The sequence below is a fragment of the Dendrobium catenatum genome, unplaced genomic scaffold (assembly GCF_001605985.2).
Source record: "Dendrobium catenatum unplaced genomic scaffold, ASM160598v2 fragScaff_scaffold_875, whole genome shotgun sequence".
NCBI classification, from domain to species: domain Eukaryota; kingdom Viridiplantae; phylum Streptophyta; class Magnoliopsida; order Asparagales; family Orchidaceae; genus Dendrobium; species Dendrobium catenatum.
The window spans coordinates 569154-596249 of NW_021319337.1; the positions used below are offsets into that span (position 1 = coordinate 569154).

The 27096-nt window shown below is 32.8% G+C and overlaps 3 protein-coding genes across 10 annotated transcripts in view; 1 reads left to right on the forward strand and 2 right to left on the reverse strand.

The window, feature by feature from the left end:
- The first annotated feature begins 9131 nt into the window (after positions 1–9131).
- LOC110113152 (probable rRNA-processing protein EBP2 homolog) lies at positions 9132–15158 on the forward strand. Its single transcript, XM_020845597.2, has 2 exons — positions 9132–9447; positions 14175–15158. Exons 1-2 carry the CDS (start codon positions 9234–9236, stop codon positions 15044–15046), a joined length of 1086 nt encoding a protein of 361 aa, XP_020701256.1. The 5' UTR covers positions 9132–9233; the 3' UTR covers positions 15047–15158.
- A 1549-nt stretch (positions 15159–16707) lies between these two features.
- Positions 16708–20364, reverse strand: LOC110113148 (mitochondrial zinc maintenance protein 1, mitochondrial). Its single transcript, XM_020845587.2, has 2 exons — positions 20094–20364; positions 16708–16961 (listed from the first exon to the last, which is right to left on the reverse strand). Exons 1-2 carry the CDS (start codon positions 20329–20331, stop codon positions 16906–16908), a joined length of 294 nt encoding a protein of 97 aa, XP_020701246.1. The 5' UTR covers positions 20332–20364; the 3' UTR covers positions 16708–16905.
- A 977-nt stretch (positions 20365–21341) lies between these two features.
- Positions 21342–27096, reverse strand: part of LOC110113150 (serine/arginine-rich splicing factor SR30-like) — a 20525-nt gene continuing 14770 nt past the window's right edge. For 4 of the 8 annotated variants that reach the window (XM_020845589.2, XM_020845594.2, XM_020845595.2 and 1 more), the window contains 3 exons: positions 22294–22327; positions 22122–22200; positions 21346–21726 (listed from right to left, as the gene is read on the reverse strand). In XM_020845589.2, the coding sequence (XP_020701248.1) occupies positions 22129–22200; positions 22294–22327 (106 nt within the window). In that variant the 3' untranslated portion in view covers positions 21346–21726; positions 22122–22128. Of the gene's footprint in view, positions 21727–22121; positions 22201–22293; positions 22328–22623; positions 22849–27096 lie in introns of those variants that run through there. The other 4 variants (XM_028697106.1, XM_028697105.1, XR_003701570.1 and 1 more) reach the window with 4 other exon arrangements.

A 27096-nucleotide genomic window follows, 5' to 3' on the forward strand; every position in this document is an offset into this window, starting at 1 on the left:
CAGAGGCTGCGCTTCAATTTATTTTTCAGTTTTTTTTTTCTAATTTCGTTTTGTTTTTATAATGCTTTCGAGCTTATTATAGATCATCATACATTGACTAAATTTATTCAAAATGATTTTTATAATTATTAAATTTGCTTTAAGATTAGTGTAATCTTATATATATTTTCAATACTAAGTTAGAATGGTGATACGCAAGCCACTGACTACAAGAACTTGGTTGAAGACCGTACGATAAATTTCTAATATATTATTGAGAGTTGAGACCAAAAATTCCACTCAAAGTTGTTTTCTATACAATTCAATATTTTCTCAATTGAGAACATCAATGAAAATGTTCATTTATCCTATAGTTGGACATTTCTAGTTTAACTAGGAAGCTTCTAGAGTCTCATTCACAATGCTCACATCTCGGCTTCGTTTGGGACGACTTTCTTACTACTTCTTTTAAACCAATTTTTTATTACAAAAAAATTACTTTAAGAAATAACAAGAAAGCCGTCCCAAACGTCTCATCTCCCAATTTTTTATTACAAAAAAACTACTTTAATATACTATTTTGTTACTTGATTCAAAATATAAATATTTATATGATTATGAGATAGTATTATATATAATCAATACATCAACTTCAATTAGATTATTTAAATAATAATTATAATAAAACTCCTATTTAAGTTAATTAAACACAATATAGTACATTTTTTTTCAAATTGCATAATAAATAAAATTAATTTATTTTAATAAATATTTTAAAGTAATTAATATTCATTCACAAGGGTGACTTATTTTTATTAATGTATTTGTATCTAATTTATAAGATTGATAATTATTAATAATCTTAATTAGTAAAGTATATGAAATAGAATTAAGTTAATTAAATCATATATAATACAAGTTGATATTCTATTAAATCATTTATTAATAATTTATTAGTTTGATTAAATATAATATTTTAATTACTTAAATTAAATTAAAAACAATATTACTTAAGTTAACATAGTTGTAATTAATAAATATTATTAAGAGGGATTTACATCCATACCATTTTATTTCATTCTATTTATATATCTAACACTCAAAACATTAATATTACATGCTTATCATCCTTATACAACTTTAATATTGAATATACGATTCATATATTTCATTCTTACCACTTATACAATGCTATAAACTCTAATATTTCATTACATGCACCCATATTTATTCTGTGGTTGGTTGACATGTAATATTAATATTTTATGTATTAGATATGTAAATAGCGTGAAATAATAAGTAATTAAGCATTATTATTATTATTATTATTATTTATTTATTTAAACTTACAATTCAATGGTAACCCTAGTAACAAAATAAAAGATGAAAGTAATCTTGAACCAAAATAATTGCTTGCTAAAAACGTGGTTATATTAGATTCGACCTGATTCTCATTTTCATGACTTACTCACGTTTGGGCTTAAGTTCAGAAACAGATATAGTCTCAAGCGTAGATAAATTGCATTGTAAAGATACATTCTTGATTTGGTAATATTCTTCTAAAACTAAGTTAGCATTAGAAGGGTTAAAAATTTCATGGATTGTAAAATTCTAAATAAGATGAGTTTTGACTTGAGTTTGTGGATGCTGTTGCTTGTGCGTGTGGATCATAAGCAGATTTTGTTATTTTAAAGGGATGGATCAATAGAAATAACAAGAGGTTACTTAAGATGTAATTCAATCTTTATATATTTAGAGTAAGTCATATTTATTGTCTTGTGATAATAAGTACTTATTTTCTATCTAATGTTTTTCTTAAGACCGTTAATGAATATTGGTGCAATAGTTCATGATTTTTCAAGCAAACACATTTCAAATGACCTTTCAAACTTATTAAATTACTTCTCCACACTTAAGAGTTTTTGCTAAGGTTTAGAAGTTTTTCAATTGATTGCATATAGTGTTGTGGTGACAGATATGACTGCTTAAGTTTGTAATTCATCTTAGCTCATATAGTAATAGGATTATCTTCATTCTGAGTCTTTTTCCAAAATATTTATGCACAATTACCAACTTAGCGTAAACAATTCTAATACAACTTTCATCAATCATGTGGTTCTTATTGAATACATTATCAAAATAAGCTAACAGTCCAAAATACTATTAGAATTTTGCTGTCTATTAAAATTGGAGACAAAAGTGATTTCAATGTAGACTTTTATCAAATTTTAAATCATGGCAATTCTTATATTTCCTATATTTTGGAATGGATTGAATACGATCTTCACGTCTTTCAAAATTTTTAGTAAACTCACATTAATGGTGGTAAATCTTTTATTAGATGTATCCATAATTATGATAATATTATAATATGATGATATTATAATTCTAGCTATACAACAACAATGCCACCACCAGGAACAATAACATTAAGCCTTTATCCCACTACATGGGGTCATAATGTTGTAATGAAAATATATGTAGGTATATTATATTATATAACTAATAAAATATGCTAACTTTAAATTTTATGTTATGTTGCTGACAATGGAATGTAAAAACTAGCAATTAAGTTCATATGAGTGTCAACATTATGTTAAAATCAAGGGGTTTTTACATACATAATACATAAAATTACTGTTTTTACATACCTAACTAAACTATATTGTTTACTTATATATCACCTAAATAACATTCTTCTCATTTGAAATACTACTCCGTTACATTCCATCAAAACCCCACCCCAACCCCTCTGAGCCCGATGTTTTTCTCCCGTGAAAGCTTCTCTGATGACCCCTGCCTTTCTCTACTCCTCCATCTCGTGCGAACCACACCGAGGAGGCCTCCCCTCGCCTCTTGTTCTCTCGATGCTCACGCTTCTCCACTCTCCTCTCGATACTCTTGCTCTCATATATGTCTGGCCACCTCAAGTCAAACCCAACGCCTAGCTTGACCTCTCAAACTGGTTATCTCTCTTAACTCTCACTTCCTCCACCTATTTCTTCATAATCTTCTTCTTCTTTATGATGGTAAACTTGAATTATGGAGTTGAAGGTAAACTTGAATTATGAAGGTCAACCTTAGAGTCTAAAGGTTTTCGTTTGAGTAGATCTAAAACCGAATATATGGAGTATAATTTTATTAGTAATATATCTAGTGGAGGGATTGTGACTTTGGGCGATCAAGTCATTAATAAGAGTACACATTTTAGATATCTTGGATCTATTGTTCAGAGTGATGGTGAAATAGATGGGGATATTATTAGTAGATTTCAAGTTGGATGGTTGAAGTAGAGGAATGCATCGGGCTTCTTGTATGATGGAAAATTATCCCTCAAACTTAAGAGAAAATTCTATAAGATGGTGGTGAGACCTGCAATATTTTATAGTGCAGAATGTTGGCCATTAAAAAAGAAACATAATATTAAGTTAAGTGTTACAAATATAAGGATGCGTAGGTGGATGAGTGGCTTTACTCTTGGAGATAGGATTTGAAACGAGCAGATACGTGAAAGGGAGAGTAACTCCAATGGAAGGTAAGAATAGAAAGAGACATCTTAGATGGTTTGGTCACATAGAACGATAATTTTTTGATGACCCACTTAGGAGAGTAGATGTATTAGATTTGGCTTATGTTAAGAAAAGTAGAGGTAGATCTAAAAAGACTTGTTAAAAAATATTAAAAATGATATTTCTTTATTAGATTTAAATGAGAATTTGACTCTTAACAAGACACAATGGAGAAAAAAGATTCATGTAGCCAATCCCACATAATGGGATAAAGGCTTGAAGTTATTGTTGTTTTTATATTATTGACTGAGTTTTATGTAATTTTGGAATTGGCTGACTAAATATTATGCTTCCATTGAATACTGGAAGGAGAGACTCATTTGATTTTCCGAATGATTGGACATTTTACTTTTAATGTGAGAAAGAAATAATGTCATACTCCGTTAGGTTGAATAAGTGAAGAAAGATTGGTGAATTAATACGATTGGCTAAATTTGAATCAATCAAAGAAATAATTGGTGAGAAAAGAAGTATTCCTATAGTGAATGATTTTTTTTTTTTTTTTGAATAAGCCAGCTTGCTGGTCTGCCAATAAAAAAGGAGATTTACAACAAATGTTCAGCTTGAAGTAATAAGAATTGTTAAAACACCTTATAGAATGGTTAATAAGGAGTTGCAGGAGTTGAAGAGTCAATTTCAGAGTTGATTGAGAAGGGGTTCATCAAACCCATCTGGCCTTGTCATGTCCAATGCAGAGTTAAAAGCCCATATGGCCTTGTCAGTAACTCTTGTGTGGATCATTCAAATTGGTTAAATGTGTCTGATGGCGATATGATGTTGATGAGAATACAAATGAGTTTCAAGATCCACAAGATAGGTATAATTTCATGGCAAGTCGAATAGTTAATCATGCTTTTTCTAGTGGTGTTAGAAAAAGATCTAAAAGTAAATCTAAGAAAAAATAGTGATTTATGATTTGTTTGGTTTGGCTTTTCTATTGGTTGCTAGACTATGATGAGACAATGCTTCTTAACCCCGGGTTGGCCTTAAGCTGGCAACCTTGGTGGTTAGTGTGGTTATCTCTGTGCCTTTTGGTGTTGCTTATTAAACTTCAGCTGGTTGCTTTATGGCTTATTACCACTAATGGATTGTCGTTTATTTGCTACTCAATGGGTGCAGGATTGTCATACTAAGTCCTTTTGGGTTTAGCATCCTTTGGTTTTTTTTTTTTTTTTTTTTTTGACCTTTTATGCGATGTGTTTTTTGTCATCTAAGCTAGTTGTTTCATAACGTTGGTCTCTTATGTTGTCAGTGTGTGTTTTTGGCTTTGTGTGGTTATTGTACTCTTCCGTTTTGTTGAGTAAAATTTTGGGCTAGTCCCTTTTTCAAAAAAAAAAAAAGAATCATAATCTAAAAATTTCTTAAGACTTTTTAAATAGAAAATATGCGCTCCACAAATAAAAGTCTTATCTTGAATTGTAATTAAAATAAAATAGTTGAAAATTATATTTTTATGATTATATTTAGACTTTGTAAGCTTTTTGTAATCATTAATATTTTAAAGGATCACTTGCTTTGCTATATTTATAAAAACAATTATCGTATTAGACTATAATGCGCTAAATATATCACACCCCTTCATGGCAGTATACCTCATAAATATACCAAGATCAATTTTGAAGAATTTCAAAATAATGCAAAAAAAAACTTTTATCAAACCACATAAAGAAAAATAGATGCGATTGTGAAAAAGTTTAATATGTTTCAAAATATATTTCAAACACAATAAGATCAACCACAAAACTTGGCCATTAGGTTCCACACTGCACCTAAGCATGAACCCATGAATGATTAGTTTAGAAAACTTCCAATGCAATAACATTAACTTGAACAAGACTTCATGTTCCCTATGATCTTTGCACCAAAATAAAAATTGAAGACCCAATTTTTGATGAATTCTATGATCCAAATAAATCCCTAAACTAGTTGATCAAAATGAAGAATTTTTTTAACTAGTATATTATGTATGATTATTAACAGATAAATTTTGCTAAGATAATCCATATTTGTTGACCTCATTCGTATATGAGGTTGACTAAGAAAATTCCAAATCTAAATTAAAAACCAAAATCCAAGACTTCAAACAAAAAATCAATGCCAAAATCTCTTGTCATGTAACTTATTTTAGGATATCTTTCAATCATCTCAAAATCAAATTAAATGATTTTGAAATTATGATTTTTCATTTGCATATTGATTAGACATATCCTTAAGGCCAAGCCTCCAAATTTAAGAGCAATTCAAGCTCTGTAATCCCAAAAACTGAATTGATTCCAAATGTTATAAAATCTTCAAATATTTACAACCTATATCACTAGACTATGCATCTTGTTCAAATTGACATTGGGAACCTCTCCAAACCCTTTGAACATGCTCATGATCATTGTTATGACATGTTAAAAATAAAAAATGAACTTTTGGTGGACCTAGTTGACCATGGGCCCACTTAACCCCAAAGCTCCAAAAGGGACAGTCAAACATTTTCATAAATCTCAGTATGACTTATTCAAAACAACCTTTGGAAACTCTTCCAATGCCTTCCAAACAACATTTGGGATGTGTTAAAACTAAACCTAAGTCTTGGTCAAGTTTGGTTGACTAAATTGCTCTTTAACTACTCAAACATGCATTATCATAGATTTTAAATGCATTAATAATCCATACAACTAAAAATGTACTATTTCAAAATATAACTAAATTACTAGAAATTGTTCAGAGCATTACTTGAAGTGTTAACTATACTACCACATTATTTTTTTGGAACCTAAATTGTTTTTTAATTTTTCAAAATTCCAACATTTTCCAAGTTACTCGGTTAAACTTTTTAGAAAAAAATCTAAGTATTTATAAATGTTGTATCTATAACATACATGAAGTTACACAATGAAAATTTAGCATGTGTAAAGTTATCCAAAAATTTCTCTAATGAAATTATAAATAAAATAAAAAATTCAATAAATTTTCTTTAAAAAAAAATTGAGATATGCAAGATGTAGCCTACCTTAAGCTGAACAATTTTCATAATTGGACTAAAAGTTGAAAATGGATTGGAGTCACCAAAAAATTACTCTCTTTTTAGGATCTCTCTCTCTCTCTCTCTCTCTCTCTAGTTGGTAGCTTCTTAGGGAAGGGAATGGAAATGATTTTGTGAAAAATGATATTTTTAATATAAAATTTCAGCCTAGGGTTGCAGCGCCCAATCGTGGATGCCGCAGCGCTCCCCCTAGGAGCCCACAATGTTGCGGCGCCACCAGCATCATGAATAATTTATGAAACTCCAGAGAGCTCAGTGATGTGGTGCCCTATGAGTGAAAATTTTCAGATTCCACAAATAAGCACATGTACCCTTGGGACCCGCTCTAAAGCATATTCATATATTCACATGTATACAAAATATTCCCAAGTACATACAAATATAGTTCGAATACATGATTAAATAAATTACCTCTTTCAGATCGGATCAATATGATTCTAAATAGATGATTTACTGTATGAAAAACAACTTTATTATTTTCAGAGGATAAAGGATTTGAAATTAAATATAATTTTTTTGGCAAAATAGCTTTTTTTTTTTTCTTTTAATCTTCTTCTATTGAATTATAAAATAGCTTGTTGTTGATCATAATCAATGATATGGTTTTAGCTTTGAGTTATCTAAAATGGTGAATATTGTTGAATTTGAAAATAGCTTATTTCGAGTGAAAAATTTAAATTCCTGCGTAAAAATTCATTTCCACCATAGTATTAAATTAATTATTTTTATCTTTCAAAAATATTAATATTTATTTTTAATTGATTATTAATTTTAATATTCAATGAATTATAATTTAAATAAAAAAGTAGCAATTATAATAGCTCTTGCTCTGTGGCCAAGTGGATATATGGCTGGATTTTCCTTCGAAGGAGTGGGGTTCGAACCTTATACATGTGTCGGCATGCCAGCTTGCACGAGTAGCTCGTTGGAGGGCTGGCAAGCTCAGGTAGAATTCAAACAAAGGCAAAATGAGTTAAAAAAAAAAAATTATGGCCGTAATTTTCACTGGAAATATTTCTGCCAGATTTTTTTGGCGCTGTTTGTTTTCCTATGCATGTTATACCTGCAAAAAAAATTTCATCATAAATTCGTCAGAAATGTGTTATTACAAGTTTACAACAGAAATTTGTCGATTTCCGACAGAAAATGCAGTTAGAAATCAACCATTTTCTATGGTGCATTAACCTTACTTGTAAAATTGTCTATAAAATAGCTAAGAAATTGAGAGAACTTAGTAATAAATACTTGAATCACACCATATGATCTAATGAAAGTATTTTATAAAATAAAAGATGCACCATCTATGTCTTTTATGAAGAATATATGTGAATTTAAGACTTCCTATTTCTAAGGGACTAATAACTCCCTGATCTTGTATATAGTTAATTCTATAACTCTCATGCCTCAATTTCAAGATATAAATAAGGGGTCAAAAAGCAAGCATAATTTACATAACGTTTTGTACTTAAACATATTTTTATAGAAATCTCATATCATCTCACCATAGAATTATTTCATTCTCACACAAATTCTCTCTCTCTCTCTCTCTCTCTCTCTCTCTCTCTCTCTCTCTCTTAATCTAATACTCTCAATAAAATTTAGATATTATTCACAATTAATTTTGAATTCAACAAAACACATAAAGTTAAAGGGCTCAAATCCAATTAATTCTTGAAAAATGAAAAATCTCTCCAAACTAGTAATATTATGACATTAAAGAAAAAAATAAATTATATGAAATCATATACATTGATGTGAATGCTTATATAATCTTGATACGACATCACAAAATTAGCTTGATCGGGCATGAATATCGAGACAAAAGTTAGTTGGAATCTTCAAAAATTAATTTTGGGAGCACCCGAATTCCGATTGCAGTGAGTTTACAGTCAAACTGAGCGTCTCGGAAATACGAACCCAACGACACCAAGATCAACTCAATATGAGCCCAAATGAGTCTGAATCAAGGACCCGAAGCGCTGTTGGAAGGTTCAAACAGCAATTTGAGTTACCAAACAGTCTCCGATTTTAATGAGCTTATACTCGAATCGAGCGGCTCGACTCAACTTAAAACAGATAAAAGTAGATATTAAGGATAATTAGGTACATGATACATGATATGATTATGTACAAATATGATATAAATTTTGCCTAACAATTTTTTTTTTCTAAAGTATACTCATTTAAATTATTTTTTCAAATGTATTTCTTTATTTACATAAATGCCCGTCAATGTTGATCTGACCAATTACCCAATTTTGAACACTCATTATCCACGCACGATACGCTGAAGCCACGTTGAAAGGCCGGGCGTCGACAATTTTGAAGATTCAACCAAAAGATTCGAATATTTCGAAAACACGCCACGGAGTGCTACGGACGGCCAAGATATCTCAAACATCAAATCCAACCGCAACAAACATCTCTGCTCTTCCACCCACATTATTAGCGAATCGTGCGGTCAATACGTGAGCCAGCATATGATCCAACGGATCACAACAAATAGAAATTTCTAGAAGTTCATCTCTTCATCTATAATACTGCCTTCAATCTGTCGGTCCTGTCAAGCTAGGGTTTCATTCTACAATTCCTTTCTGTTTCTGCCTAAATTCTCTCGGCGCGCTCGAATTTTTCTATTGTTTCCGGTGTAGATGGCTGGAAAAGGCGAAGGTCCGGCGATCGGAATTGATCTCGGTACGACGTACTCGTGCGTCGGCGTTTGGCAGCATGATCGGGTGGAGATCATTGCGAACGACCAGGGCAACCGCACCACGCCTTCATACGTCGCATTTACCGACAGCGAGCGTCTAATCGGCGATGCTGCGAAGAATCAGGTTGCCATGAATCCGACAAACACCGTCTTCGGTAAAAATCTCTTCTTTCTTCAGATCCGTTAGAGTTATGATTCCATTTTGAATGTTTGAGCTTGTTTTTGGGTTTTGAGCCTAGATGTATGCGTTTATTTGGGTTTTTAGGATTGTGTTGGCTTGATCTGTTATTTCTTAATTTCTGATTTGTTATGCTGTTTTACCTACCTAGATTACGTCGTTGCTAGGATGCTTCACTATCTGATATCATGAAAGTTAGGCCTTTAAATCTTACGAACCTAGGATTGTAGATCTCGTTGATTCTATTGTCAATAAGTCTTGCTTGTTTCTATTTGCATGTAAATCTGGAAGGCAGATGGATTAAGGTTTCGTTTGGGATACCTTTCTTATTACTTTCTAAAAGCTTTTTAGTATAAAAATTTTTAATTCAAGGAAGCCTAAATCATCTGTTTAGCCTTTTTGGGGTTCTGTTTCCAAATAGTAAATATAAAATCCGATAATGTCTCAGTTCGCTGCCTTAAAATATAGATAAAAACAATCATCAGATTTAATATATTATGAATTAATAACATATTAAATACAATTTACTCATTAATTATAATTTATAATGTGATGGTAAAGGAAAAGAACAAAAATTAACAACAATAGTGAAGACTAAATGCTAGTTTGGTTCAGCTTATACTTTCTTCTACCTCTTCAAACATAGTTGCAACTGCATACCCTTTGGTAGCTTACGCTATTGCAAAACAGCTAGTTTTGGGGAAAACAAGAGAAGAAAGTGTTTTTATGTGTCAGGCCAATCTATTGCCCCATCATTCACGTTTCACTCCACATCCTCTGTGAATTTTTATTTAGGAACAATTTACTTCATCTGTTAAAAGTGAGCTAAAAAGTTAAGACATAACAAAATAATTTCTAGAATCTCCGTGAAAAACTAATCACACTGATTCCATGCTTTATTTTATAAGAAAGTAAAATAAAAAAAGAATAAAATATATATGCATTATTACGTGCAATATTCTTCTTTTTCAAAATAATATGGATGAATAAATAATAAAACAAGCATATGAATACTTATAAACATATAGAGAGAAACTAATTGAAAAAAATATTTAGTTCTTCAAGGCTGCATTTGATTCAAATGCTCTTAGGTTGTGCTTTATGAAATAAAATAACCATTCACACATAATGGATTATCAGTTGTTATGTGGGTTAGCTCATATGTTCATGAAGTTAAAAAGGAGATGTAAAGCAGAATTTTCTAAGAATATTTTCCAATCAGAAACCAAAACTGTTTTTGAAATGTTAAATAGGAGAAAAGTTGCATAAACAAAAGCATAAGGGCCTGTTTGGCATCATATATATCATGGGATTTAGTTCGGATTTACGCTAAATCCAGCCAAAAGGTTTTTGTGCACGCGTTAAATCCCGGATTTACGGATTTACAGCTTAAATCCCGGATTTACTGCTTAAATCCCTCGGTTCGGCGGATTTATGGGATTTAGCCGAAGAAGCGCGCGAAAGGTAGAAAGTTACCTTCACAGCCAGCGAGCTCCCGTTGTTGCTTCCGATCAAAATGTCATAGCTTCCGATCCGATAGGAAGGGAAAGTTGTCGAAGGAGCGAAGTCGAACAGAGCCGAAAAAGCGACGCCTGCAATCTCTACACCTCCTGCGAAGCAACGAAGCCGAACAGCAACGACGAAAAGAGAAGATGAAAGGCAAACCCTAGACGCCTCTAACTTATTATTGATTAAAATTAATATAACTTAAAATATTAATAATTCAGTAAATTAATTACATAATTAATAATATAATTACTACATAAATTAATTATCTCATTTAACTTAATTGAATAATTAGAAATTAAATATTAATATAATTAGCTATTTAATTAACTTAAATATATATTATTAATATATAATTAATGGTGTAAATTATAATTAATGAGTAAATTGTATTTAATAATATATATTTAAGTTAATTAATAGCATGATATGCATTACACATGGACAAATCCAACAAATAAAATAACTAAGAAGTTAGCAATACAACCACCTTACTACGCACTTTGAAGGAAAAATAATTCTTAGAAGAAGAGAAGGAATAAGATTTTAACTCTATTATGAAAGAAGAACAAGAAACTTTAATTTAAGTAACAAACGAAGAGGCCACATATTTTGAAGAGATCTTGCCATATTCTTGAAATTAGGAAACATACAATACCTCACCTTCACCCTATAGCAGGTCATTTAGGATTTTATGGACCATGGATGATGTGGCGTGTGGAGTGGTGAAATAGGCGTTGAATAGGTTTTGCACTTGGAGATAGAATACAAATTGAGTATATATATGTTAAAAGGTTGGAGTAGCTCCAGTGGTAGATAAGATTAGGGAGAGTCGTCTTTAGATGGTTTGATCACATAAAATGTCGGCCTTTTGATGACCTGGTTAGGAGAGTGGATTTATTAGTCCGGCCCATGTTAAGAAAGCTAGAGGCAGACCTAAAAAGACTTGGTTTAGTAAATATTATAAATGACTTTTTTTTTAATTAGATTCAAATAATAATTTGACTCAAGAAACATGATTCATGTAGCCGATTCCATGTAATAGAAGGCGTTGTTGTTAGTGTACATTAAATCCATATATAGATATTGTTTTATTAGATAAAAGACTTCTTTTCAGTTCATTCAAATAAGAAATTTAACCCACAAATTAAATGCAGTATGAGATAATAGAATAAACTCATATAAATAGTTTTATGTAATATTTGTCACTTGAGCAAAACACCCTAGTACGCTCAAAGGATCTTCTGTTTTTAATATGGAATTGTTCTATATTTATTGAAGGGAAGATGAGGGGTAGAATAGAAAAGATAGTTTTATACTTTTTGCTATCTATGGCACCATTTATCCTTTTCATTTACTTGCTTTATAGTCTTCTGTTAGAGAAATATTGTGATTTACTTTGCCGATGCCCAACTTTGCAGTGACATTTCTCTGACTTTATGCTTTGCATCTCTTACTTGGTTATATATCAAATACATCTTATGCCATATTCCATCTCCCATTTTTCACATCTATTTTTTTCTCTCGATATCATTTTGGTTTATATGAATTTTTTGCACTTCTTATAATAGAGTGGGTGGCGAGTTATCAAAATTTCCTGTTGTTTCTGATCTCTAAGACTAGCGAGGATGTTTAGAGTCATTATCTGTGGCTAGATGTTGGGATTAATGAGGTTTCGGGAAGAAAAAAGATTTAGATCAAGGAGGGACTTGTGAAGGTGTATGTCCTGGCCTTTTGAAACAGAGGAAGAGATGAGGGATTTAAAAAGATATAGAGAGAAGGCATTGACGGCAATCATTTGCCTGAACCTTTTGTAAAAGTAGATCTTATAAAATGAAATGATGGCCTTGCTATAACTTTGGGTGGGTTATTTCCGAGTTAAGTTCCCTGATGTGTTTTTTGTTTTTTATTTTTTCGTCCATTGATTAATTGTAGGATCAGGCTTAAGTCCATATCTTTTTGCTTTAGTCATGGATGTTCTCACTAGACATTTGCAAGAGGATGTATCTTGGTGTATGCTTTTTGCTGATAACTTGTTGATAAGACTAGAGAGGGAGTTGAAGGTAAACTTGAATTATGGAGGTCAACCGTAGAGTCTAAATGTTTTCGCTTGAGTAGATCTAAAACTGAATATATGGCACGTAATTTTAGTAGCAGTAGACTTAGTGAGCGGATTGTGTGTGACTTTGGGCGATCAAGTCATTAATAAAAGTACATGTTTTAGATATCTTGGATCTATTGTTTAGAGTGATGGTGAAATAGATGGGGATATTATTAGAAGAATTCAAGTTGGATGTTTGAAGTGGAGGAATGCATCGGGCTTGTTGTGCGATAGAAAAGTCCTCCTCAAACTTGAGGGAAAATTCTAGAAGATGGTGGTGAGACCTGCAATGCTTTATGGTACTGAATGTTGGCCATTAAAAGAAAAACATAATACTAAGTGTTGTAGAGATGAGGATGCTTAGGTGGTTGAGTGGTTTTACACTTAGAGATATCATACGAAATGCTCATATACGTGAAAAGGTTGGAGTAGCTCCAGTGGAAGATAAGATTGGAGAGAGTCGCCTTAGATGGTTTGGTCACATTATACGGAGGCCTTCCGATGACCCGGTTAGAAAAGTTGAGGAATTAGATTTGACTTATGTTAAGAAAGATAGAGGTAGACCTAAAAAGATTTGGTTAGAAAATATTAGAAATGATATTTCTTTATTAGATATAAATGAGAATTTGGCTTTTTTAATAGGACACAATGACTAAGAAGGATTCATGTAGCCGACCCCACGTAGTGGGACAAAGGCTTAATGTTGTTGTTTTAATTAATTGTAGGTGATATGAAAAACTACACCTCAAGCTATATTGCATTAGAATAACAAAGAAGTATAAAATGAAAGTGGAATGGGAGGGAGCCATCAAAATCTATACTTTTTTCTGGAGAAGCATTTTGACCGTTAATAAGCTATATAAATGGTAAAAAAAAATCTTAGGATTATGAAAGATGGGAGTGAGCTGAACCTTTAAATGAATTAATGCAGTTAGATATACAAAGATTGGGAAATGTAGATTGTAATTAGCTTATTTGATAAATGTTTTAGGATAATCTATAAGAATTCTAGATGGTATTATTTTTAATTTCCTAAGAGTTTATTTCTTCAAACTTCTTCAATGAGAAAATTATAGATTGTCTTATTGTTTATGCAGTGTTTCTTCAATCCAGAATGAATGGCCTTACAGAGCAAAAATATTTATTGACAAAGGAAACAATGGAGGAAGATGATATTGATGATGAAGAAATGGATTCTGGGTCGGGATCTGAAGAGATACCATTGTCGGAACCTTCAAAAGATGCTGTGTACAATAGGGAAGGCCTCCTTGAAAAGCTTGAAGAAATAGCCTGGCCGAAGGATCTCGAATGGATCCATAAACTGACTATCGTTTACGATCAAGCAGAAGAGATCGATGTGAATGACGATCTGACTCGCGAGCTCGCATTCTATAACCAGGCCGTCAATGGCGCCAGAAACGCCTTCGAGAAATTGCAGTCTATGGGCATCCCGTTCCTCCGACCTCCAGATTTCTACGCCGAGATGGTGAAATCAGACAACCATATGCTGAAGATCAAAAGCAGGCTCTTGGTGGAGAAGAAGAAGATGGAGGAGGCCGAGGAGAGGAAGAAGGCGAGGGAGTCGAAGAAGAGAGCGAAGGAGGTACAGGCCCACAAGCTGAAGGAGAAGGCCAAGCGCAAGAAAGAAGAGATCGATTCTGTTAAAAAATGGCGGAAGCAGCGGCAACAGAGCGGTTTTGCAAGAAATAGTAAGGCCGAAGAAATGGATTTTGGAGATGGAGCGAATAGTTTCCAGAGATCGAATAAGAAGAGGCCTGGAGTGACTCCCGGTGATAGATCTGGTGGTTTTAAAGCAAAGGAGAAGAACAAGAGAAGGACCTTCAGGGAAAGCAAGTTCGGCCATGGCGGAAGAAAGGGGATGAAGAAGAAAAATACTGCAGAGACTACCAATGATTTAAGTGTCTTCAACAAGAGTGATCTTAGGGGAAGTAAGAAGAGGAAGAGGTGAGCTATTTTTTTTTTATATATTTCTTTCAATGAATGAATCTTAGGACTCAATTTAAGGCTTTGTTTGGGACGACTTTATTATTGCTTCTAAAAATAGTTTTTTTGCAAAAAATAATTTTTTTTTTACTAAAAAGCTGCTTTAAGAAGCAGTAAGAAAACCGTCCCAAACGAAACCTAATAAATCTTTATAAACTTTTTTGTATTGCTTTCGTATTAGTGTATGTTTTTTTGACTCTCTGTTGAGTTCTTGATGGTTCCAACTTTGAGAAAACTTTTATGTATTGCTATTGTATTGTCACGCAGCTCATCTTAATCTGTTGGTTTAGAATTTTAACTTTCAATTAAGAGATTATGGATTTGAATTAATTATTTTGTGAGGATGTCGAATGTGGTTCGAAGATCAACCAGAATGCGTCACGTTACCCATTGCTCGGTACTGCTTGTTACTATGGCTCCATACCGCTGACATGACGCATTCTGGTTTATCTTTGGGCGGCGTTCTACGCTGACATGACGTATTCTGATTTGAAGATCGCTTATATGATTTATGAGTTTGTCTTAATTGACTTGAATGTCAAAAAAAAAAAAAACACGTTTATGATTGGAGCTATTCATTCTTATATAAAATTGATCTTAAGTAATTCTTTTTAATTAATTTGAGATTAATTTTATGTTGCTATTAAAGCATGAAGAATTAATTTAAATTACTTTTGTATAATTAGAGAATTAAATTAGGATAACATGATATTCTTGATTAAATTGATAATACATGAATAATCTAAGAATTACTTTGAGATTTTTTTGAACTAGACTCCTTAAATTAGTTTCTAATAATGTCTCATAACTATTTTTTTCTATGAAACTTAATAAGATTAAATAAACATTAAAATTTTTGTTTTTAATAAAAAATAATGATATAATCTTGAATTAGAAAAAAATAACAACATTGATTGCACAACAGAGTGGAATTTTTATTGTTTATGTAGATGATCATCAATGCTAAATTTTTAGTTCAATGATCAAAGATTAAATTGAGAAGTATTTTTTATAACTTTTTAAAATAACTTTTTAGTATAAAATTTAATTTTTATACTTTAAAAGTTATTCTAAAAAACAATAAAAAACCGTCTAAGCCTAAATCAAGCCAAGCTGGCTGAATCAATAGCCAAATAATCACTTTGGTCCTTCAATCAAAGAATATAGGTTTAGGCTTCGTTTGGGACGGCTTTTTTGTTGCTTCTTAAAGCAGCTTTCTAGTACAAAATTAGAATTTGTATACTAAAAAGTTGCTTCAAGAAGCAATAAAAAAACCGTCCCAAACAAAGCCTTAATTTCTTGGATATGATGTCCTGATACTCCATCTTTGGCACATAGCCTGAATTTACATTAACAATTCATTACTCTACTGAGATAATAAACAGTCTATATATCTAAAAAAGATTGTGTTATAATGCTTAATATAACTTACAAAATTGATCAGCATAGAAAATTATACAGGATTTGATCTTGAAAGGCACAAGGGGAGTTCCAGATTACTCAATTCTGTTGAATCACAGTCCCAAAATCAAGATTTCTAAGGCTTCGGGGCAGCTTTCTTAATGCTTTATGAAGCAGCTTTTTAGTAAAAAAATTTCTAATTTAAACTAATTTAAAAAACTTTTGTGATAAAAAATTGCTTTAAAAAACAATATGAAAGTCATCCCGAACGAAGCCCAAAAATTAAAATTTTTGTACTAAAAAACTGCTGTAAGAAGCAGTAAGAAAGCCGTCCCAAACGAAGCCTAAATCTGAAACCTTGGAAGATTGCCAGTTATGTAGAGCTACCAAATTCTAAGTTCCTCTGGATCACTTGGGGTTAATCTATTCGGAAGGAATCTCTAAGGTTGCGCCAGCATGATCTTTACCAGGTTTCACTACTGCAAAACATTTGTTTTAAGAGAACAACATAAGAAAAGATGAATAACAAGTTAAAAAAAAATGCAAATTTTATTATCACTCAATTTGTTTGTGCAAATGAAGTTGTTTTTGAGGAGTTTTGAGGAAGTTTGAAGAACAAAACAATGAATCTAATAAATTTCATCTTCTTTCAGAATATATGTCCTGATTTGAAGCACCAAAATGAGGAGTTTTGCTGTAAGGATGCAAATACTGATAAAGTGAAACTACTTGAGAAAAATATGTAAAGTTTACAAAAACCAGTTGCATGGTGACATGAAATATAGACTACAATCGCAAATAGTAACACCTAAAATGATTCAGCAGACTAGTGCCAGTATTAGCTATAAAAATTAATGAAGTTGGGACAAACTTTACTCATCAAAGTTAATTTAAGCATATAATAAGAAAAGAAGGGGACTCATAGGTTTATGAACCCTATCAATCGAGCTATTATTTTGTGTGGACACCGGACGGTTCTCCCGTCCAGTTACGTGCCCCGTACCGAGCACAGGTACCGAGATCGGTACCGAGTGCGGTACATTTTTGAGGTGACGTAGCGTATTTTTATTGGTCTCTGGACGCTCCGGACTCTGCACAAAATAAAATTCCTATCAATCAGCAAAGAAGACTGGCAAGATTACCTTGCCATCTCAGTACAGCTGCATCATGATAAAGACTTGGACTTTGCTTGGATTATGGCAAGAGGAAATGAAATGAAATCCAAATAACTTATGGTTGATTATGATTTCTTAATCTGCAACCATTGCGCATTTCAATCAAATTTTCATTTCCATTTGCTAAATTCCTAGCATCCAGACACACCTTTAAGGCAGAACATTGAAAACTTTTAAGACTGTCAGGAGAAAAAACTAGGTCAGAATATCCAGACTAAACTTTGTTGAAATGGGTTTTAGACCCTAGGATTTGATTTGAGATGAGTTCAACATAAAAGATAATCAATCAACTCTAATATTACACCCTTCTCAAAATAAATCCTAAGGGTCTTAAAACCCATCCTATTCAAATTTTGGTCTTATCCAATCTACAACTGATGTGAAATAAGTCCCCACAAGGTAATATCATAGCCTCAATTTCTTGTGTTATCATTGCCAACCAAGAAGGACGCTTGTTGTACTCCATTTTAACGAGCTAAACTAAACCTCCATCCTTAATACAAATTCCTATAGAACTTGCATCATAATAATTAGCAGAACCCCTCGTGATACAATCACTCCACTATCTTCTCCCACCATTTCTAGTATTCACCATTGATTAAAGAAAAAGGGTTCATCATCCTTTTTTATGGTGACGACCCCAAGCACCTATTCACAATTCATTTATGAGATGGTGTACAATTCACCAACCATAAACCATGGTTCTCTAAGCTTTCCCATTGATCCTCTTTGAATTTTGAACCAAGAAAGAGCAAATTGTTATCATTGACACCAAGCTGGAGTAGTCGGTCTCAACTCAAGTGTAGGCATAAACTATTAACTTAGTGAAAGAAAAGACGAAAGTCCCTAAAGCAAGTCATTTTTCATCAATGCTTTGCTCGATTTTGTTCTCGTTTCCTTGTTTTTTAAGCCATTTTGTACTTCACAAGTGAGTTTCATTTTTTTTTAAATACTACAACAACATCAAGCCTTTGTCACACTACATGGGGCCGGCTACATGAATCCTTTCTCTCCATTGTGTCCAGTTAAAAGTCAAATTATCATTTAAATCTAATAAAGAAAGATCATTTCTAATATTTTCTAACCAAATCTTTTTAGGTCTACCTCTAGTTTAGAATTCTCTGCTCTATTCTCTCTATTTAATTAGGCTCGTTTTTCTTTTACTTTAGTTAATTTTTATTCCATAAGAATTTTATTCTATAAACATTTATTTCTTGATGATGCAATATTTTCTTGTATTCAGCTTATTGACATGCACAAACAAAATAGTCACAAAAATTTCAGTAGTAACACCCACCAAGTTGAAGGGCAAGTAAAAAAGATAGTTGCTAGAGAAACTCTTAGCCTTCACGCTATAGTGAAAGGAAATCCTACTTCAATGAGCCCACACCACCAATCTCTCCACAAACAATTCTTCATGAAGTCCACCTTATGATTAATATACCAGCACCATCCAACACTTAACAGTGTTGCTATCAACAAAACATCATTGGAAGACTCCAAATGAAGAGATCAACTATGATTTTTGAAAAGCTTTCGTTGGACTATTAGATCAAATATTTTGTGGGCCAAAAAGATAATTGGCAGGTTAAGTCTTTAACTTGCACTTCATCAGAAGGAAATCCTACTTCAATTGAGCACCAACTGCCAATCTCTCTATAAACAACACACTTAATGAAGTCCACCTTAAGCTTAGAATACCAGCAGTCAAGCACCATCCAAAACCCTTAGGGTCTGTTTGGTAGCAGTATTTAGGCTGGATTTAAGGTGGATTTGAGCGAAATCCAGCCAAACGGCCTAAAATACAAAACCAAATCTCACGACAAATGAAACCCACCGTAGACGGAAAATTTCGTCTTTTTCGTGCTAAATCCCGGAAAATCTGTTGGCTGGAGAGGAATAGTTTGCTCATTCCATTCTATAGCCAAATAGTCACACGGGGTTTAATAAGATTTATGATGAATGTTACTAAACAATTTTTAGGATTTAGGCCCCTCAGGATTTGTGAAATCTGGATTTATGAAATCCTAATTAAATCAAATCCTGGGTGCTACCAAACAGCCCAAAAATGATGATTTTTGAAAAGCTTTAGTTGGAATATCACAACAAAGATTTGTTACTTCAAGAAATGCACAGCCCTTTACACAATTACACGGTACCAAAGATGCCATCCACACTGAAAACATGGATACTTGTAAAAGAGAAATTTAATTTTCTTTCTAGCAAAAAATATTTTAGTACCGTCAATGTCAATTCTCCGATCACATCTTTATATATTCAATCAATAAATCCGATGTTCTACCATCCTATTATTCTTATGCCTTGCATCGTATCAAAGAATCGATCAATAATAGCTAATGGAGAACATAAGATTACTACCCTTGTGATGATAGAGTAAACAAGGAAAGCGAAGGATTAGGGCAGAAGACCGATTACCGAAGCCGCCATTGGAGCTTCTCTTGGCTTGCACGATCATATGGGTGATGAAGTGGGAAGCGTCGCGCGCCTCGTCGACGAGCCTTTTCACTTCCGCCTCCGAAGAGATGGCTCGATTCTCCTCAAATCTACGTCGGATCTCCACCGCCGACTGGCTTAGCATCAGCGCGTCGCCGTCGAACGTCTTCCGCGTCGCCCTAAGAAGCGCTCTGTACATAGCGAGCACCTCCGCCGCCATTCTCTCCTCGCTCTCCTCTCTGTAAAATCGTAGAAGAAGGAAGCTATCGAACCACAGTTTATCAGAGATGTTAATATAAATAAATAAAATAATTATTTTTTACTAACATATCAGTAAAATTTATCATAATTATTATTTTATAGTTATAAATAAGAGAGTTTATATGTATATATAATTATTCTGCTTCATTTATCAAATTCTCCTATTCACAGTAGAATTTATTTATTTTTTTAATTAATTTCAAATAAGCAATAAATTATGAGGGTACAAAATTAAAAATATATATATTATAAATTTTTTGAAAACTACAAAAATTTACATTGGTGGAGTTGTTTAATATATGAACTTTGAATAAATAAACAAACTTGTCCAGAAAAATTTATAAGAGAATAAAATTTTTATATGAAAAATTCAAGATAGTTAAAAAATTTATAAAAATCCTTCTTTAGAAATCTAAAGAATGAGATTATTTATAATTTAAAATAACTGTATAATTTTCCTTGGAAATTATAGAAATCTAATGTACAATGACGAACAATTAAACCCAACAACTAGGTTAAAAGTTGAATAATATAATTTTTTAATTCTATCAGCCCTTAAACTCTATTTTATATTAGAATGAGATCATATTTATAATCTTTTTGAGAATGTTATTTTAATAAATTTAACTATAATTTGCAACATTGATAAATTCATTCCTCTAAAACATTCAATTGAACTATAAATTTATTGAAATCAAATTGGATGATCCTGAATTTAGTTCTACAAATTTTCATTCAAATATTGTCTTATAATGCATGCCAATCATATAAATTTATTGAAATCATCTCAAAATTTATACCATTAATCTACTAAAAGTTAAATTGATGCTTCGGTTGGGATAACTTTCTTACTGCTTTTTTAAGTAATTTTTTTGTTGAAAATTTAAAATTTTTGTATTAAAAAACTGCTCCAAACGAAGCACAATGATAAACAATAATGCCAACAAAAAATAAAAAATAAAAAAATCAGAAGAGAACACAGAAAATGTCGGTGTTGCAATAAGTAAATCTAACAGAGAAAACCAAGTATGAGTTGTTTGAATATCTCACATGTTCAAATAAGGGGTATATAGTATTCACTCATAGACTTAAAATAACTAAAACATCAAGCTTAATACTGTTAAGTTTCTACTCTCTTGAAGGTCAGCTGAAAGGCAAAGACTCCGACTTCGTTTGGGATGACTTTTTTACTGATTCTTAAAACAACTTTTTAGCACAAAAATTTTAATTTTTTACTAAAAAACTGTTTTTAGAAGCAGGAAAAAAACCGTACCGAACAAAGCCTACATTCTTTGCTTGGAGAAAACAAGCATACTTCCAACAAGTTCAATTCACTGCTGCGATCAAAGTTCACCTGTAAAATGACAGATTTATCAGTTCAAAAATGTGATAAATTACTAAGGCTTCGTTTGAGATGGTTTTCTTAGTGTTTATTAAAATAAATTTTTAATACAAAAAATTTAGAAAGCTGTTTTAAGAAGCAGTAAGAAAGTCGTCCCAAACGAAGCTTAAATTTCATGAATCAAACTGAGATTAAGGCCTCGTTTGGGACGGCTTTCTTTATGCTTCTTAAAGCGTTTTTATTGTAAATAAAATAAAATTTTTTTACTAGAAAGCTGCTTCACGAAGCACGGCTTTTTTTATTGCTTCATAAAGCAGTTTTTTAGTTAAAAAAATTAATTTTTGAACTAAAAAGCTACTTTAAGAAGCAATAAAAGAGCCGCCCCAAACAAAGCCTAAAAGACGAACCGTTTATTTATGCATCAATGGAAGGAGAACGCGACGGGCTTCGGCCTCTGCTTCTGCTGCGGCTGTGCCTCGCTCGTGGCTGCAAAATGAAAAGACGCGAAGAAAGGCATGAAATATGGAGGGAGAACAGCATTTAGGGTACAACAGAGGTGAGGTAATAAAGACAACTTACAGAAGCCGAGGAGGATTCTGATCTTGAATTGGATCTGAAAGAAATTTAAGAAACAATTATATTTTGCATCTATAAAGCCTGTTTGCAACCTTGTATCCCAAAGACTAAAGACACTTCAGCATCAGACAAGCAGCAACAATAGAAAAAAAATTAAGAATTGAGGCATAAAATACTTAAGTCTCACTGTCAACAATAAATGCCAATGAAGAATCAATTCAATGGAGTAGCACAAAATTCCAAATTGAGACACCTTAAACTTATTTTAAATGGTGTGATAATACTCCAGACCTTAGGACGTGGAAATCACTATTATTTCAATAATAAGAAGTCTATAATACCTACAATATTTATTTATTTTTTTTACAAAAATTCTAGAGATAATTTTACATACTGCGCTTGAATAGTAAGTGCTACGAGCGATAATATACAAAAATTAATATGCCTCTGGTGTTTCAGAGCTGCTCATTTATCAAACAGCATACCTCACAACGCATTTGCATCAAATCCCATCAAGTTCCCTAATATCCAGTCCCCAGAACGCCGCTTAAGCCCAATCTATAAAAAAGGCAACTTTACAACGATATAAGAAGAAAAAGACGAGCCTGAAATGATCTGGAACACAGTGGGTTGCTTTTAAAGGAAAATGCTATGTAAAATAAGAAAAAACCAATCAAACAAGAAAATACTACAGAATATCCAACGGACCCATCCATAAAATCACGGAGGAAAAGAAAAAAAAAACAGGATTTGGGCCAAGTAAAAGTTACAGACTTTAGGCTTCAAACAAGTCAACTCTAAGATCGAACAGCTAAGTTGAAGTCGCAATATCTAATAGACGAAGGAACCAACAACATCAACTACTCCAACATAACCACGTTGAATATTCAACTAAGGCTTCGTTTGGTTATTCGGTGCTTCTGTAAAAAATAGTTTTAAGAAACACCAGTTCAAAGAAAGTAGTTTTCTAACGGAGAAGCATATATAAAAAACTTTATTAAAACAACAGAAAAATGAAAAAAAAATGGTGTTATTGGGAACGTGATTTGAGGAATCAAACAATAAAGAAGGAATAAATTTACCGTTTTAAAAAGAAATAAGCACAAAAAATGTCCAATCAAATTAGGCCTAAAGCTTCTTCAAGAAAAACTGCAAACAAGTTGACTTGGACACAAAACTGAAGAAAAACCCCAATGCTCCCAAAATAGGAATGGATGGAATGATAAACAGATGGCCAGACTTCCAAGCTACAGGGAAGAAGCTATTTCTCTTCTTATGGATATTTTTAAGGTTTGCGTTCGCCCCAAGCATAAATCTGACGTGTTACAATGAGAAAATTAATAATTTCATAATTTAAGGATGATTTATTTATTTTATTTTATATTTTTTTTAGGTTTAGACCAAATGTTTAAACATACCTATGATGATGTGACCTATAACAAGCACTATCACATGGAGTTCAAATCAACAAACCAATTGTTCCCGAATTCTTCCTAAATGGTGTTCCGGGATTTTCCCTACAATGATCACCTAAATCTACAGCAATGTCATCGTATACCCAGATTCATCCATCAACCAAAAATTTTGCTTATACTGTCCACCCCCTCTCTCAGGAGGATAGTTTCTGTAAAAAAATAGGTGAATGAGTGAAGAAACTGACACGGAAGAGGGAAATTCAGCCCATCTTGTGGAGCCCATTACCTATCATTATATATATGAGGAGAGGAATTAATGAAGGGATTAATTAAGAGATATTTCCTAATTAAAAAAAAGACTAATTTGGGGGACTGATTTGAAGGAGATTAATTATGAAATATTTCTTAATTAAAAAGGGCAGATTTGGAGGAGATTAATTAGGAGATATTTCCTGATTAGAGAGGGCTGATTTAGGGGCTGATTTGAGAGGAAATTGGGGAGGGCTGTTTTGGAATTTGTTGTTTTATTGTTTGTTACAAGTGATGGTGAAATAGATGGGGATATTATCACAGGATTGCACGAATTATAGAGGTATTAAGTTAATGTGTCATACTTTAAAATTATGGGAGCGAGTTATAGAGCATAGGTTGCGGCGTGATACTAATGTTTCTCAAAATCAATTTGGATTTATGCCGGGTAGGTCGACTATGGAAGCCATACATTTATTCAGAGGTTTGATGGAAAAATATAGAGGAAATAAGGAGGATCTACATATGATATTTATTGATTTAGAAAAAGCATATGATAAAGTTCCAAGAGAAGTGCTATGGAGAGTTCTTGATAAGAAAGGAGTCAATAATGCTTATATTCAAATCATTAAAGATATGTATGCAGGAGCTATTACTTGTGTTCAAACACAAGGTGGTTTGACCAAGTATTTCCCTATTTCGGTTGGGTTACATCAAGGATCAGCCTTAAGCCCATATCTATTTGCTTTAGTCATGGATGTTCTCACTAGACATTTGCAAGATGATGTACCTTGGTGTATGCTTTTTGCTGATGATATTCTTCTTGTTGATAAGACTAGAGAGGGAGTTGAAGGTAAACTTGAATTATGGAGGTCAACCTTAGAGTCTAAAGGTTTTCGCTTGAGTAGATCTAAAACGGAATATATGGAGTGTAATTTTAGCAGTAATAGTCCTAGTGAGGGGATTGTGACTTTGGGCGATCAAGTCATTAATAAGAGTACACGTTTTAGGTATCTTGGATCTATTGTTCAGAGTGATGGTGAAATAGATGGGGATATTGTCTTATATTCAAAAAAAAGTTAAAAATTGTTAGTTTAATAAAATTGATGAGAATCTTCCTGTATGAGTGATTCTATACCTTGGGTGAAACTTTTTATTTCCTCTTTCAACTTGCATGTTTTCTGGGCTGCTTAACTGAACCATTTCCTTAGTTCTTAATTTCCTCTGATATTAGTTGAAACATACTTAATCTTTTACTAATATATATTATAAGCACTAATAATTAGTTGATCTTATTAATTTACTCTATGAATTAATTTAATGTACATAGTTATGATTATAATCTTAGATCTAATTTGAGACAATTTTTTTACTATTTCTTAAAACAGCTTTTAGTACAAAAAATTAAATTTTTGTACTAAAATATTGCTTTAATAAGAAGCAGTAAGAAAATCATCCCAAACAAAATCTTAGAATAGACAAGACAAACCAGCTGTAACACCATTTGTCTTACTTCTTAGCTTTCAGACTGATTTTCGACTATTAGCTTATACAAATATATATAGAAGAAACAGAAATAGAATTAGTTTTGTAAAATCACAAAAAATATTACACTATACTGTAAGACAAGTACGTGCATGCAATATTCAACCAATTTGGAGAGTACTTAATAAATGCAGTTACTTATCAAGCTGGTGTGTAATTAAATAATAGGTTAGGCAAAAAAGAAGTTCCAAGTCATGATAAGATTCATCCCTATCCTCTTATATATCTGCTGATTTAACACTCGATCAACTTGTAATTTTAAACATACATAAAAGATATGCAAGCCGATGTTAAATTCGAGAAGCAACATTTGTTTGGCTCTTAAAAAACTGTCAATTTGCACTAAGACAGGTACCTTTAGCTAACCTTTTAGTTTAATACGGTAATTACAAGCTAAACAAAATTCTTTCTTTCTGTTTCAGTTGCTAATTCCGTTTTCTTTTGCCACAAGAGAAAGGGATTGGAAGTGTTATCTTTTCATCAGGGTGATCTCAAGTTGTGAATGGTTGAAGCTTCCTCTATAGTTTTCTTCTTCTTTCTCTCAAAGCCAAACATCATACACACAAACTTATGAAAAAGTAGAGAAATTATTTTGTGCAGTCATCAGACCGTCCGGAGGCAAAATTAGAGGGCGCCACATCACCCGGTATACAACAAAAGAAGTGACGTGACGCGCTCTTATTTGCCTCCGAAAGCCGTCAGGTGACCACACAGAATAATTTTATGTGTAAGTAAGCCGAGCCAGCTTGCTCCACTCTTTTATGGGCTCGCGAGCCGAGCTTATCGAGCTCACGAGTCTAGCTCGAGCTCGATTTCGAGCTTGAACCGGATCGACCCGTTAGCTCGCGAGCCGGCTCGAATAATTATTAAATATAAATAGAAAAAAAATAATATTAAATGTTATGTAAATCTGCATGCTATGATGCACCGACACGGCACTTAGAGAGGGTATGCAGTGTCGGACACGTGTCGGACACGGGCACGCGTCAGACACGGCATGGACACGTGTCCGACACGGATTGGAGTGTCGCAATTAAAAAAATTAAAATTAAAATCGGGCACGCGTGTCCGGTTATTAAATGAGGTATCGCTAGGTACATGCTCGGTACCGCTAGGTACATGCTCGGTACCGCTCAGTACATGCTCGGTACCGCTCAGTACCACTAGGTACATGCTCGGTATTGCTACGTATATGCTCGGTACTGCTAGGTACATGCTCGGTACCACTCGGTATCTTCCCATACAAATAACTTACGAACTTTAAAAATAAGCAGAACTTCAAAATTACTCTTACAATAAAATTTTGTTCCGGGGGCGCTGCCCCCGGAAACCCCGCGACCTAACCGGGTAGGTCGAACCCCGCCAGGGGGCAGCGCTCCCTTGGACCCCTGGCAGACTGGTATATTGTTGTATTCATGTTGTCTTATTATTGGAATATTTTGATTTCACTTCATATCAATTTAATTTGGTGTACTCATATGTATGATTGGTTTATTAGCAAAATGAGCTATGCTACTGGCGGGGGGTGAATTAGGTGAAAGTTCAAAAGAGACATCTATCCACGCCGTGTCTGTGTCCTATATTTTTAAAAATTATT

Excerpts from the sequence above, each read along its gene's own strand:
- LOC110113152 (XM_020845597.2), top strand. The coding sequence starts at position 9,234 with ATGGCTGGAAAAGGCGAAGGTCCGGCGATCGGAATTGATCTCGGTACG. Across the intron at positions 9,448-14,174 it reads TCCGACAAACACCGTCTTCG|TGTTTCTTCAATCCAGAATG; the intron begins GTAAAAATCTCT and ends TTGTTTATGCAG.
- LOC110113148 (XM_020845587.2), bottom strand. The coding sequence starts at position 20,331 with ATGGCGGCGGAGGTGCTCGCTATGTACAGAGCGCTTCTTAGGGCGACG. Across the intron at positions 16,962-20,093 it reads AAGCTCCAATGGCGGCTTCG|TAGTGAAACCTGGTAAAGAT; the intron begins GTAATCGGTCTT and ends AATGTTTTGCAG.